At 37.1% G+C, this 15,574-nt stretch overlaps 1 protein-coding gene across 1 annotated transcript in view; it reads right to left on the bottom strand.

Annotated features, from left to right (window-relative positions):
• The window catches only part of LOC111526637 (alpha-2-macroglobulin), a 46,900-nt gene extending 31,636 nt beyond the window's left edge, over positions 1–15,264 (bottom strand). Inside the window, exons 1-13 of the mRNA XM_023192438.2 lie at positions 15,009–15,264; positions 12,579–12,762; positions 11,604–11,763; positions 11,387–11,439; positions 9,551–9,571; positions 9,106–9,274; positions 8,563–8,647; positions 7,065–7,185; positions 6,038–6,152; positions 5,783–5,892; positions 3,770–3,931; positions 543–770; positions 238–301 (exon numbers count right to left, since the gene is read on the bottom strand). Coding sequence (XP_023048206.1) covers positions 238–301; positions 543–770; positions 3,770–3,931; positions 5,783–5,892; positions 6,038–6,152; positions 7,065–7,185; positions 8,563–8,647; positions 9,106–9,274; positions 9,551–9,571; positions 11,387–11,439; positions 11,604–11,763; positions 12,579–12,762; positions 15,009–15,094 — 1,558 coding nt within the window. The 5' untranslated portion in view covers positions 15,095–15,264. The remainder of the gene's footprint in view (positions 1–237; positions 302–542; positions 771–3,769; positions 3,932–5,782; positions 5,893–6,037; positions 6,153–7,064; positions 7,186–8,562; positions 8,648–9,105; positions 9,275–9,550; positions 9,572–11,386; positions 11,440–11,603; positions 11,764–12,578; positions 12,763–15,008) is intronic.
• Between the last annotated feature and the right edge of the window lie 310 nt (positions 15,265–15,574).

Genomic DNA, 15,574 nt, shown 5'->3' with positions numbered 1-15,574 from the left:
AGGGTGGAAGAGGGGTGAGGGATAAAAGACTGCAAATTGGGTACAATGTATACTGCTCAGGTGATGGGCGCACCAAAATCTCAGAAATCACTACTAAAGAATTTATTCATGTTACCAAACACCACCTGTTCCCCCAAAAACCTTTGGGAAAAAAGGGAAAATATTCTCATACTTTCGTGGTGTAAGGCTGAATGGGTCAGAATGGGGTAGCAATGCAGAGATGATGGAAATACTCACTGTGTTCCTGCTTCACAAGCAGTCCATGAGTCCCAGTTTGGACAATGCCTCCCTTTGCCATTATCTGCAAAAAAGGAAATAAAAAGAAACTGAATGTGCCAAACAGAGAACATGCTTCAGTCTCACTTCAATATACTTGTTTTATTGAGTCCCTGCTGGTAATAATCCACCTCAAGAGAAGTCAAACTTTCAAAAGGAACATGGATAAGAAGTCGAAGTAATGACATCTACAGAACTTCATGATCACTTGCTCCACAGGCAGCTTTTGTCTACAGAGAAGTCAATGCAGTAACCGCCCTTCTCACCAGATAATAGAAGGAGAGCTTCTTCAGTCCCTGCAGGGCGCCTCCGTTCAGAATATAATGTGCCTGGACTGTCTGAGTTTGGCCACACGGTAGTTCATGAGGCAGGGGCTCAAGGTGGACAAAGCTCTTGCTTGGGGAGAACACAAGATAAGCAGTGTGATGGGCCTCTTCGTGTTCTTCTGACACCCACTGGTAGCCGTAACAGGGACTACGATCTTTGTGTTTGACCTAATGAATTAGAAAAAATATGTTATTTTTAGATTATATGTCATAAAAATTAATGTTCTCACAAAACTGTGTAAGTTTGCTGTGTTACCTTAACTAGTAGCTAGAAATCTTTTGTTCTACAATGAAAAGTGGGAGAAGGACCCCGTATTTTGTTTCTCTGCTTTAAATGCAGGCGTGCTTTGTGACTTTACACTGCGGAGCCTCCTGGGATTGAGATGTATATTTCTTTTTTTTTTTTTTATTTTTTATTTTTTATTTTTTTTTATTTTTTAAGTAATTTTTAATTGAAATTTTTATTGAGATATTTGTAGATGTACATGTAGTTGGGAGGAGATGTATATTTCTTAAGAGGATAAAAAGAAGCATCCTTTGCTCTGATTAGCTTGCCTGAAATTTCTCTGGCTGCTTTACCTGTGCAGTTAGAGACACTGGAGCTGTGAAACTTCATTGAGGAGAGTAAATAATCTCTAGAAATGGAAGAACTGTGCTTTCAGAAAGCAGCTGCCTCTTTTAGGGTGGATTTTGAGTGGGTATTATGAATAAATAAAATATTGTAACTTTAGGGGTCTGAGAAGACATTGGTAAAAAGCATTGGTTTAAGAGCTGAACTGGGCCGGGCACGGTGGCTCACGCCTGTAATCCCAGAAATTTGGGAGGCCGAGACGGGCCGATCACGAGGTCAGGAGATCGAGACCATCCTGGCAAACCCGGTGAAACCCCGTCTCTACTAAAAAGTACAAAAAACTAGCCGGGCGAGGTGGCGGGCGCCTGTAGTCCCAGCTACTCCGGAGGCTGAGGCAGGAGAATGGCGTAAACCCGGGAGGCGGAGCTTGCAGTGAGCTGAGATCCGGCCACTGCACTCCCGCCTGGGCGACAGAGTGAGACTCTGTCTCAAAAAAAAAAAGGGCTGAACTGATGAATTAGCTGAAGTCTACCTCTTCTGGGCTGTCTTAGGCTGATTGCTATTATTGTTATTTTTTCGAGACAGGGTTTTGCTCTGTCGCCCAAGCTGGAGTGCAGTGGCACGATCTTGGTTCAGTGCAATCTCTGCCTCCCGGGCTCAAGTGATCCTCCCACTCAGCCTCCTGAGTTGCTGGGACTACAGGTGCATGCCACCCCACCCAGCTAATTTTTTGTATATTTTGTAGAGATGGGGTTTCACCACGTTGCCCAGGCTGGTCTCGAACTCCTGGCCTCGAGCAATCCACCCACCTCAGCCTCCCAAAGTGCTGGGATTACAGGTGTGAGCTACTGTGCCCCGCCTAGGCTGATTATTTTTAATACTCCCTGCGGTCTGGATTCTAATGCCTCAGAGGCCCTATTTGGGTTACATTTCTAACTTTCCTTCCTGTAGAAGTTATTCCTTAGCTCCTTCCAGGCTTCCTCTACCTTCATCCCCAGCTCCCAATAGCACTAGTGAATCCTTGAGCAAAACATGTTGTTCATATCTTAATATATATTTTGGTGACAACACATATATGATCACTCCAAACAGGGAGCATGTAGAAATAATAATTTCATTGTCAAGACTGGCACAGTGCCTGGCATGTAGAAGGCATTCAAGACACTTTTTGAAATGAGTAAACGTTCAAATTTGAGTTTATTAGAGGTAGGTGCTTTTATGCCATCTATTAAAGCTAAATAAACACAATGCATTGTTTATTTCTCTATAACAACGTAAGGACTCTAAAGAGGCAGGGTTTTCCATTACCATGATTATGTAATATATATTGAATATGTATTGTATATCCATGTATCTATAGACATGTTTATGTCTCTCTTGATCAATAGAGGACTGCATGTTATACTGACCAAGTTATATTGGTATGAACAGGTCATCTGGAGAAAATTAGAATAGCAAAACAAAATAAAGTAAGGTAATAATTTTTGGAGTATACATTTTTAAAACTAAATGCTAATTATGTTAGAATAGGCTTTTATAGTAAAAGTATCTAACAGTTAAAGGGGGCTTACTAAGTGCTTCAATATGTATTATTTCACTTAATCTTCGCAACCACCCCAAGAGTTAGGTGTTAATACAGCAATCATTTTACAGATAAGGAAATGAAGCATAGAGGTTTTAGTTAATTCCTTAAAATAGGGTTGAGCCAGTATTTTTAACCACTTTATCTGATTCAGATCCTGGAATTCACACTTTTCAAAAAAGTATTATACACATACACACACACACACACAACATAAAATTATCATCTTCATTATTCTTTAGTGTACAGTTTGGCAGTGGTAAGTATATCTGTTGTGCAACAGATCTCCAGAACTTTTCATCTTGTAAAGCTAAACCTAAATACCAATAAGAGCAATTCCCCATTTCTCTCTTTCCCTAGCCCTAGCCACCATCCTGCTTTCTGTTTCTATGACTTTAACTACTTTAGAAACCCCCATATAAGTGAATCATATAGTATTGGTCTTATTGTGACTGGCTTATTTCACTTACCATACTGTCCTCAAGGGTCATTCACGCTGTAGCATGTGACAGGATTTCCTTTCCTTCTCAGGCTGCATAATATTCTGTTGTATTTATATACCACATTTTGTTTACCTGTTCATCCCTTGATGGACATTTGGGTAGCCTCCATCTCTCAGCTATTGTGGATAGTGGGGCCATGAACATGGGTGTGCAAACATCTCTTTAAGACCCTGCTTTCGATTCTTTTGAATATATGTCCAGAAGTAGGATTACTGGATCATATGGTCATTCTATTTTTTAATTTTTTCAGGAGCTACTATACTGTTTTTCATAGTGGCTGCACCATTTTACGTTCCCAGCAACACTGTTAAAGTCTAACCTGCACTTTTAATCACAACAATATACTGCTTTCTTTTCATAAACTTTAAAAAAGTTAACCTTAAATTGGTTTCTAATTGCCAGTTTTTTCTCTCCATAGAACTAAACACAGTTTGGAAATTTTATCACCCTTAGGTTGCAACCTTGTTTTCAAGGCTACTTCATGTTATTGGTAACTTCTTTCCAAACTTACCCTAACAGTAAGAGTGGTACCCATAACGTTGGTGGTGTTGATGGAGAACTGTACGAGGCCATGCTCATCCGTGGTGGCATTGGAGTAATAGTTTGCTTCATTTCCTCTGATGAATATGACTTTATTTGGTATAGGGACGCCTTTCCCATCTACCAGGCGCACCTGAAGATTAAAAACTATGGATGAGTTATATCGGTAATAACTAATAGGCACCAAACATATTCATTTTATCACATTTTTAAATGCCTCCTCTATGTTGAACGTGGTTCTAGGCACTGAGGACACAGTAGTGAAAAACAAACAAACAAACAAACAAACAAACAAACAAAAAAACAAAGTTTCTTCCATCACAGAGCTTACTGTCTGGTGAAAGAGACAGATGCTAAATAAATACATATATAACATACACTAATTTAGTAGTAACCAGTCCTAAGAAGAAAAACAGAGCAGTGTGAAGGGATAGACAGTGATAGAGATAATAACAACAGTGACCTGAAAGATGTATTCTAGATATTTTGGAAGTGCTGTGTATTATTATATATAACTCTTAGAGAGTCACAGAGCACTAGAGTAATATGATAATGAAATATCTAAATCTATTAACTAAATTTATTTGTGCCCCAAACACCTATTTTGGGGTGGACCATTAACTTCCTATAGATTAGTGTCTGAAGTCTCATAAGTGCACAAGTAAACAACTGCCAATACATTGTCCCGTGTGTTTCTCTAGCTGTCTTAGACATGGTCTCTGCTTCTCAACCTAGATCTTCAGCCTTTCGGAAGGCAGGCAGATTTTATGGCAGACTTCCCAAGTGAAAAAGGTAAAATTGGAAAGAGGCACACAGTATTAAATAAGTCGCCAAAGCTAATTTACTGCTAATATTGTGTCAGCAGTTGAGTAGTCCAGTTCAGATTGTAAAGGTGGTGATTCTTATTCAGTATAAGCTACATTTGGTAGCAGGAAGAACACTAGGCTGACCCCCATCAGTACCCATAATTGATTTACAAAATCTAAGTTTGCCAATGAAATGTTGGCTGCATGTACAAAGACAAGAATAGGCACATAATTCTGATTTTCTTCTAGCTAGAGGCTCTTCTGACAAATAGGATATTTAACAGCAATAAAATATACTTAAAGAGTACACTATCTTTCTGAGAAATTTACAAATGAGCTGCCCTTTCATTTTAGGAAGTTGAATACATTTTGGTGTCATGACATAACGAAGCCTTCCAGAATGTAGGCTACTTTGTTGAATTTATGCCTCTTTTACACCCTTCATAGCTGAAATCCTATAACATTTACATTAAGAAAATGATACACAGTAAATACACATCGAGGCACATGTAACTGTCATCTCAGACTTCTAGAGTCATAAAGATCCATTTGTACATCTGCTGACAATAGAAAAATTGTAAGAGAAGATTTTTTTTGGTAGATACTATGAAAAGTCAAAATTCGAAAACCTGAGAACCTTAAATAGCAGTGTTTTACCCCATGTTCACTGTTTTAGAAATATACTTGTTATTATAGAAAAATAGTGTAAATATACTATCCATGAAATAAACATTATTGTAGAATCTTTACTACTTCAAAGTAAAAATTAAAATCACCTACCCACCTGTTTCCATACAAAGTTAGTGTTAGCATCATAATGAAACTGGTCAGCATGAATGTTGAGATTCTTGTGAGAAAATGTCATAAAAACCTGAGACTGCCTGGTAAACCATGAGAAGCAGATTGTGTGACTTGTACGATGCTGTTTCAAAAGGAGGGGAAAATCTCTACTAATTTTAATGAGGCTTTAGGACCACTACATACATTTCATATACAAATTTACAGAAGAATAAATCTATTTTTATGTAGTTTTATACCTTTGGTTATACTAATCAACCGTGGTGATATTTTATACCTTTGGTTATATTAAATGATGACATTAACCAGGCATGGTTTTAGCAGAAACCATAACTATTGTGCTAATTAGGTAACGGTGAGTGAACTGGAAAATACTCCACCTGCCCAAAGAAGGGAATCCCTTGTCTAAAGTTTGAGTCCACTTTCACAAACGAGAGTTTGGTTATGGTTCTTGTGATTTCACTGGACTCCTTTCCAGTCAATTCCACTACTGGAAAAGAAGAAAAAAATACGTTCTTTTTGGGAAGAATGATATCTCTAAAATTCTATTACCTCCCCCCAACTTACAATTCATTATTTGGCTAAGAAAATCAATGTCTACTGTTTTTTCTCTTACATCCATGTAGTACACAAACCTGTTCCTTCTTCTTGGATCTTAGCCTCAGTGTGAAGTTTCATTTCATACTCCTTCCTCTTCAACTGGAAGACCTTAGTTTTTACTTGCTGATAGAAGCAGCCATGGCTGTTTAGCTAAGAAGGGAGAAAATAAAATACAAAAATACAATGCATATTATACTAAATAGATCATTGGTCAGTTAACCTAGTGTGATTTTTGTGGGGGTACAACATCATGTAGGCATTTTCTATGACGAGGACATGATAAATATTCTCTAGCAACTAAATATTAAATTTCACAACAATGTCTCATGTATAATTGACAGATGTATTTCTTGGTATCTGAAATTCCCTAGATAGAATGCGACAGAAATGTCTTAAAATTTGGAGAGTAATCTTTTTTTGTACAAAGGATGCATAATATTTATACATATTTATGGGGTACACAAGATATTTTGTTACATGCATAAATGTGTAATGATCCCATCGCGGTATTTAGGATGCCTACCAACTGAAGTATTTATTATTTCTATGTGTTGGAAACAGTTCAAGTCCTGTCCATTTGCTATTTTGAAATACACAGTACATCTGCTCTTGACCATTAGAACTCCTCATCAAAGTCTGGTTCCTCCTCCATAATATTCAGCTGTGGCTGGGAAGTGGCCTCCCATATGTGGACTGTACCTGTCTGGCATCTTGGTGGGGCCATGTGTTAGGTTCTTGCTCAAAGAGAGAGCAGAACTGATGCCCTGGCCAGCTAAGGCAGTTAAGAGGTGTATGGTTTTTCTCCTTCCTTTGTAGAAATGAATGCCCATGGAGGCTTCGGATGGCTCGGCGTCTATCATTCTGAAACACTCACAATGGGCAATTACAAGAAATAAATAATTCCCATTGTGCTCAGTTCATGGTTTTTTTGAAAAATTACAATAGCCAACATGGAATTCTCTTCTAGATTGTTCTCTTCCTGCATCAGAAAAATGCTGCAACTCACTGCTTTTCAACAATGCCTTTATTGTCATTCTCTAGAAAAAACAGTGTTCAACCTACCTGTCCACTGAATTTCTCACAGAAAGCCTGTGAATCTTCACCAAAGCAGTCAGAAACGTCACTATACTTTCTGCAAATGCTCACAGTCACATGTCCTGGGACAGGCTTCCCATATGTGTATCTGTCATGAGAACATTCCCAAAGGAATCAGAGCAGACACTGAACCTCCCCATTTTCTAGCTATTCATATCTCCCTTTTACCTACAGTATATTTTTCCTCCACTGTACTTCCCTCTGCTCTCTGCGGGCTCACACAATACTGAAGATAAGAGTCACTAACTGCTCTTATAGAAATCTCCATTGCAACATACTGAAATTTACTAGATTCTTCTTTTATTATTTCTTTTTTTCTTGATTTTTTTAGCTTTATCTTAAAAAACTTCCTTATTATAAAACTTAAACCTGTACTTAAAAGAAAAAGCAATACAAGCAAAATGAAACAAACAAAACAAAGCAGAACAAAAAAGCAAAGAGAAGAAACAAACACCCTCAAGTCTACTGAGGAATACAACCTATTAGTACGGTAGTGTCTCTTCTTCCATCATCCTCTCCCCGTGTGCAGCCATCTCTATATCGAGTTTTCCTTGTTTACTTTTTTACAAAAGTGGGATTGTGTCATAAATATGTCACAGACGATTTCTGGGTTTCCAAGTGCATTTGTCTCCTTTCCTATTTGAGAATGTCCTCTGTATCTCTATTTACGAGATCACACCAGTTATGAGGAACCAGGAACTTGGCCGTTACTGTGAGACAGAACTGGAGCAGGGGCCCAGCTGAATAGCAGGTGTATTACATGTGTGATCTTTGGGCAGGACTGATTCCTTCACTATACCTGCTCTTTCTGCTACTGCTACTGTGTGCCACCAAGGTTAGGAGCATAAGACCCAGGACACAAAAGTTTTCAAGGTTGGAAGAGACTGTCTTGAGAGATCACATTCAGTCTCCTCAGTAAAAACATCAGTGCAGAGAGGTATGTAGACCAGCCTTAGGTTGACCAGTAAGTTAGATGAGATTTCAGTTGTATGCCTATCTCTACAAATTCTGAATCTAAGTGATTTTTCCAGTAAGCATGCAAGGTCAGGTAAATGATCTGTTGATGATTGAATTTCCCCTATAGCCATGTGTTAATTATGTTTGGTTATTTTTGGTTAAGGCAGAGCCAATACCCTTCAACACTATCCACCCTTCCCATTGTGTGTGTGTGTGTGTGTTTGTGTATGTGTGCAATTTTGTCACTTTCAGAATCAATCCTATTAGCATAACCTCTCTAGAAACAGTTTCTTACCTCATAATAGAATAATGCTGATAAGAACGTGACAGAAAATAAAAAGGAAAAATAGAAAAGCAACAGGAGAATAACATTCTAGAAAGGAGGATGCTGTCAAAGCACTTAAAATTTTTGTGTTGCCTCTGCTCCTAGAGAGAGTAGCTAAGTATCCCAAATAATGAGTCTCTTTTAAATAATCCCCCACAAAAGATTTTTTAAAAATGAACTCACAGGCCACACACTGATACATTCATCTCTTCTTCCAAGATGGTGATTATCTTTGGCACTGTTACTTGTACTTCAAACTTGGGAAGAACTGTTGATTGGTGATAAAGAAGGTTGGTGATTGGTTTTCAACTTTGGGGGAATTCACATTTTCAAGTTCCCTGTAACGGTTCCCTAATAATATTTTAGGGCTCTGAAAAAGGTAGCTCTGCTCTCCAATATAGTCTTATCCACCCTCCTCTCAAATGAAGATTTCAGTTGAGGGACTATGAGAGATCACTGTATGCTTAGTTATGGAAAACTCAGTTAAAACAATAATGTTTTAATTTTGGGGATTGGTATTAAATATTGCTACAGAAAATAACCAAGCTATGTGAAGTCCTATTCACAAATCACCGATGTCCTCGTTGGACTTAGGTGTAATTAGTTCTACTCCAAGCCCAATGTCACCCATGGGAAATGGAAAGACTCCAAATGAGCTTAAATTCCAGGCTCTAAGAGTTTAAATATGAAGAAAAATCATGTTCGATGACTTTTCATGATCCATACCAAATTCCTCCACGGTGAAAGGGTGCTCTGTCCTTCTACCTGATTTCTTCTGTACCACCACCTTGTAGGAGCCCTGGAAGGGCTCTGATGAGAGGGGAAAAGACAATTGCTTGAGGCCACCCTCTAACTGGAAACTCTGCCATTGTGCGATGCGATTTCCTTTGGGATCCTATGAGTGAATTAATTATAACTTACAAAAGCACCTGGAGCATTGGAGCTAATAAAGGATATCTATGGAAACCCTAAGTTATCTACAAAAAGGACAAATGGGGTAGTAGTAAAGGGTGAGGAGAGGAGATTAGTTAGAGCCATCTAGCTCTATGGGAGTTGGAAGACTTCTCCTTTAATGACAAGTTTCTGAGATAGTGTAAAAACCTCTCAAATAAGAACATTTTCCCTATATGTATTGCTTTCCTTCTAATATGGAATGTTTCATGTTGCTTACCTGAATGTATACTAGTGGAATCTGAAAGACAAAAGAAAAAAGAAGTTTATACTTATTTTCAAATATTCTTAAATCTCATTTATAAGCAAAGCAGCTAGTGTTTGCTAGCACAACAGAGTGAGTATAGTAAAAAATAATTTAATTGTACATTTAAAAATAACTAAAAGTATAATTGGGTTGTTTGTAACACAAAGAACAAATGTTTGAGTGGATGGGTACTCCATTTATTGATATAGGCATGCAATGCATGATAATCATCATTATCCATATCATGGATAATGATATGGATAATGATAATAATTATCCATAATCATTATCATGCACTGCATGCCTGTATTAAAATATCTTATGTAACCCATAAATACATACACTTACTATGTTTCCACAAAAATTAAAAAATAAAAAAATTAATAAATCTAAATTAGTTTTATGTAGAATAATTCCTTCTGTAGTGAAATACAGGAATATTCCAGATTAAATTTTATAGAACTTTTCATTAATCTATTTTAAGCAATTAATAAATGCTAAAAACTTACTAGGCCTTCAGCAACAAATATACATGTAAAGTGCCATTTACTAAAAATGGATTTATTAACCTTTCTTAAGTGCTTATAACATCCTAGTGAAGATCAGTCCTTTGCTATGCAATTTTACAGGTTAAGAAATAAACACTTATGTAACTATAGGTAAATATGTTCAGATGTAATCATTAAGATGGGTCCTAGAATTCTTAGGTAGTTCTAAGAATGAGGAGGAATGGACATATTTCATTAATAAATATTAGTTTAATAAATATTACTTTTAAAAATGAATAAACATTGATAAAGGAGCTACTATCAATGTTTACTCATTTTTTAAAACTAATATTTATTAAGTAACTTCTCATGTGCTATGTATCATTCTAGGTATTGAGAATATAACCACGCACAAAAGAACAATGTGCCTGCTTTAATGGAGCTTATGTTATAATAGAAATGGGCAGATTTTTAAAAACCAATATGTATAGGATGGTGGTAAGTGCCAATAGAAAAACAAAGCAGAGTTAGGCTGACAGAGTGATGGAAGTGGTGCCTCCTTTTAGATAGAGGAGTGAAAGTAGAAGCTGGGAGACCACTTTGAAGGTTACTGCAATGATCTTGTTTAGTGATGATATTGGCTAGGACTAGCTTGCAGCAGTAGTTCAGATGATGAGAAATTGTCTGAATATATTTTAAGCCAACATGATTTTCCAGTGAGGTGGATGTGGGTATGAGAGAAAGAGAAACAAGGACTAGGCCATAATCTTTTGTCTTTGGAGCTAGAAGAGAAGAGTTGCCTCTTTTTGAGATAAGAAAATGTGAAGAAGTTGATTTGGGAGAGAAAAATGAAGACTTTGGGTCGATGTCTGCATTACAATAGAAATAATTGTTTCTTATCACAGATACCAAGGGTTAGTCTTGAGGAACAAATTAATTACCCTGACTTTCCTTTATAGTGAAGATTTTGGTAGGTATGTATAGAAAAAGTCTAAATCTTTTAAATGTCTTTGGAGCTTAGGTTCTTTGAGGGTTTATCTGTGTCTGTTATTTAATGTAGCTTTCTAATTGTCCTAATTAAGAACAATCTGAAAAATAATTGTGTGACAACTGACTGAGTACCAGCACCAAGACAGAAAGAATTACCTACTTTCTTTACCTGGAATGATGTTTTAGATTAGGATCTTGTGCTGTTGTAATGCCAGAAGTTACTGTTAGTGATACCAGATTCTTTCTCTCCCTGGTCTTCCCCCAACACAGAAATCAGGTTCCCAGCCTGTTTATACAGATAATCATCTTATGTAGATAATAGAAAACTCACCAACTCGTTCACAGGGTAAAAGTTTTCATCCAAGGAGACAACACGAAATTTCACTGAAACAGAAATATTTTTCATGAGCCCCAAACCCAAAGTAGGCCTGTAGGCTGGTAAGACAAGCTATCAAGGAACCAAGATTATAGGAACTTCGCCTGAGGAACATCCAGGGGAAGAAGATCTTTCCTTTTTGAAGTTGTTCTGTCTGTAGGCTTCTTCCTACCTGTCTGCTCTGGTTTGTAGATTGATTTGTCCGTCTGGACAAAGACCAGACTTTCCTCGTTCTTAACCATCACTGTGGTCCGCTTCTTAAATTCTTGGGTTGGTCCTTTCACTTGGACAGTGAGGAACATTACCTCCTCATTGGATGAAGACTTTGGGACCTGAAATATAGGACAGATCCTGAAACCCCATTCAGCACCCGCAGGTCTCCCCTATTTGCTGTTCCATTCTTCTCTGGAGATTTTGCCCTTCTTACTTAACTTCACTCCCTTGTTCTCAGCAGGGAAAGTTGTCAGGGACAGGAATCACTTCTGCCATTTTACAAATGGGGAGACAGGACACAAGGTGGAGGAAAATACATCAGTAAAGAGAAGTCATAAATGAGATTCACATCTTCATACAGCTCAGAAAAAAAGTCTTGATTTATACACTGAGCTTTACCAGGTTGATGTTACATGCTAAAAGGGCATGGTCGAAGCGTGTTGTAAAGGCTATGGAAAAAAACCCGTATTTTACTGACACTAGGCTGTAAGCATCTCACATGTAGACAACTCTGAAGAGATATTATACCTTTGCTCAGGGCAATTTCTACAATTTTTACTCTTAGAAGTAGTGTGGAGTGATGTGTTCCCGTCAGTCCACCACTGGTGGCTCATGTTGAGCCTTGGCCTAGTTTGCTTTATTAACATTTTTTCCATCTTAATTTTAAGAAGTCACATTTTCTTTTTTTTTTTCCTGTCTGGCTAGTAGGGTTTCTATTTGATTATTAAGTGGATTTTCAGTGTGCCTGTAAAAATTTGTCTCCCATGGCTGGAGAGTCATGCATTGCTCCTCAATTTCTATACTTAGCTTGCTACATTTGGATTCTTTCCTGAAGTTCTTACCAGCCTCCCAAAGCCTCATCTTGACAGAATACTAGATCCCTATGACTCTGACTAAAATAACCAAGTATATTAAGTCGAACAGCCACACTCACAACGAAGGTGACGCAGTGGAGTACATCGTTCTCTGCCTCCAGGTCAGTGAAGAGGCTCCTGTTTCCCCTGACAGACTCCAAGGAAGCACTTACAGTCACTGTCTCGTTCAGGTAGCTCAGAAGGACACAGCCCTTCTCAGGGGTCTCAGTGTGGAGCAGGGAGGGCACCAGAACCATATACTGCCTGGGAAAGAGACAGTTCAGTTAGAGGAAAGTGAAGGAAGAGAGGCATTGATATTAACAGCACTTTTTCCCATCATAATAATTGTCATCATCAGTTCTACACCAAGAGAAGACATACTGATGAGCATGAAATTTGGCTGTTGAAGGCCATGCATAAGAATTATTTCCTCTTTCCTTCACATGCCATGGCAGTGAACATTTTACTTGAGGTAGGTATTAACAGATTAAAATTTGTAGGCATGTTTCACTTTAAGGAACAATTTCTGAACATCTGAATTCAAATAAAAATATGTAGTTACATTTGTTCATGTTATAAATCTATTTTACCTTCAAGTTGCTGTAAAAAGTAAGTAAGCTCTCAGTCATGTGGACATTACAAAAGCTAATCAAATTATAGAATTCTCATTAAAATATATATACACACATACACACACACACATATACACACATTCAGCAGCCCTATGAAAATTGTATGGTAAGTACTTGCTCCCACTCCACAAATATGGAATCTGAGCCTCAAAGAAAGTGAGCCATTGCTTTACAGTCTCAGTTGTGGTAAGCAGCTAATAAAGTCTTAAGAGTGTTACTTAACCATGGATGTTTGCATTTTAAATATTTGCCTTTCAGCTCATGATCAGACAATGGCTCCACACAAAAACGGTCCTCTGGTGATTGACTTTAGACCTTGGTAACTCATGTGAAGTACAGAAACTTTCTCAGTACCCTGACATAATTTAAGATTAATCCTGTAGTTTTTATACATTTTTACTCACAGAACTCCTAAAATAATTTTTGGACACTGTGCGCTCCTTACATATTTTCAAGTAAACATATTTTTATCATGATTTTAAATAATAGCAAAAGATATTATTTTTGATGATATTTTAAATTAATACTTAGATTAACTTTACAATTTTCTCATGGAATAATAAACACTATAGTATAAGGTACCTACTATCACTATTTGAAAATACATTAAAAATTCTTTTAATGATCTAATATATAATATCTTTCTCTTCTTTTTTCCTTTTCTAATTTGAATTTCTATGCCAATTACCATACAGAAGTTTATCCTAAATTTTTATATTTAAAAAAATTTTGTGAATTATCCTTACCTCTTTATTATCAAGCATCTATACATACATGTATGTATACACATGTTCACATATATACGTATATGTAGACATATACATAAATACATATATATGTAACATATGTGGATAGGTAAATTTAACTTTAACTCCTCTTTTAAATAGAATGTGACCATACATTTATAAATATTAAACATTTCCTTCTGATTGAGCTATTTTAAAAAATACTTGTATATAACTGATCAAAACAAAATAAATACATTACAAAATATGATTCATACATATTAGATATAAAATTAAAATACTTTTGAAGCACATCTTTAATGAGAATGACGAACTGCTTTTCCCCCCAGTGAATTTATGTATCCATGAATGAATAGTCCCTATTGCAAGAATTAAACAAGATCTAACATTAATTCTGTTACTATTTTGTTTTGTGTAGATATAAGTGCTAAGAAGAATGGTTCACATAAAAGTAAGTAAATGGCAGGTAAAACAATCGCATCACTGTTACCACTTCTTGCAACTTCTGCATTACATGCTAAAAATCACCTAGTACTCTATTATCAAGAATTGCTTCTCATCACTCATCAGCTGGTATTTCCTTTAGCTCCTCCTTTAGTTGTGTTGAAACAAAGAATTCATCACCACCTCATCTGCAAAAGGATTTGCTCTTCTGACATTAGAATCTCTTTCTTTTTCAATATCAACACCAGTATTTCAAATTGTTCCTTTATTTGGCAGTCTACAGATTATTACACTCCAGGGCATTATTCCATGTTTGCTTGTGGGAGAGAATTGTCTTTATTTTTATAAAATAGAAAATGGACCCTTAAGAAAGAGGAAGTAAGAAAAGATAAATAGCATGGTCTCAAGTAGATCAATATGAACAGGAAAATCTAAATATTATTCTTTTAAAAAAAACTAAAAATTTCTGACATTCCTTAGGAAGGCTTTGCATATTAGAGATTCAGAGAGTTGGGGAAGAATAATGAAAAATAAGCAAGTCATGAGTAAACCAGATTTATAAAATCTGGAAGGAACCTTAGAGATAAGAAGGCGACAGTATCATAGGAAAGAAAAAGGAATGCTAGAAAAATCTGCAATAAATGAAGGACTCTAGATTCATGCTTTATGCTCTCTGTGTGGAACTCACGGTTTTCCAGAGACTGAGACATCTGTGGGTAGGAGGACCAAGAGGAGAAGAACAAGGCTTGGATGAAGGAGTTTGTTCTTCCCCATGTTGCAGAAAGAAGGAGCTGGAGGAGACCAGACTGTATTGTACCCTATTCCCTACAATCCATCTGGTCCCAAACACTTCCCAGAGCAACTGGGCTTTATGCTGCTCTGTGTGCAAACAGGAAGTTCCACCCACACAAGATCTCTAAACAAAGTTGAGATCTCTGAACATTCTCTGGAAAGGTCATTGATGGCCTATTTACAGTCAAAGTTAATTCCTGGCGGGCTAAATAGAATCCCTGGGGGCTAAAGCCACATTCCCATAAGAGGTCACTTTCTCTGGGTTTTACCGTAAAGCAGCTAATAAACTTTTCAACCTCTTCTCTCCCTCACTCCCCCACAACTCCTCACAACGCCTTTTATGGTGCTTCTCACATCTCTTGTATGAATAGTTGGCAAGGGAGACTACAATTTAAGCAACACTGGGCAGGCTCAAAATAGATATTTCACTACAAGTCAGCGTGGCTGCAAGTTCTCCATTAG

This window comes from Piliocolobus tephrosceles, chromosome 10 (assembly GCF_002776525.5).
Source record: "Piliocolobus tephrosceles isolate RC106 chromosome 10, ASM277652v3, whole genome shotgun sequence".
Taxonomy (NCBI): Eukaryota; Metazoa; Chordata; class Mammalia; order Primates; family Cercopithecidae; genus Piliocolobus; species Piliocolobus tephrosceles.
This window is presented reverse-complemented; position numbering and strand designations above follow the sequence as displayed.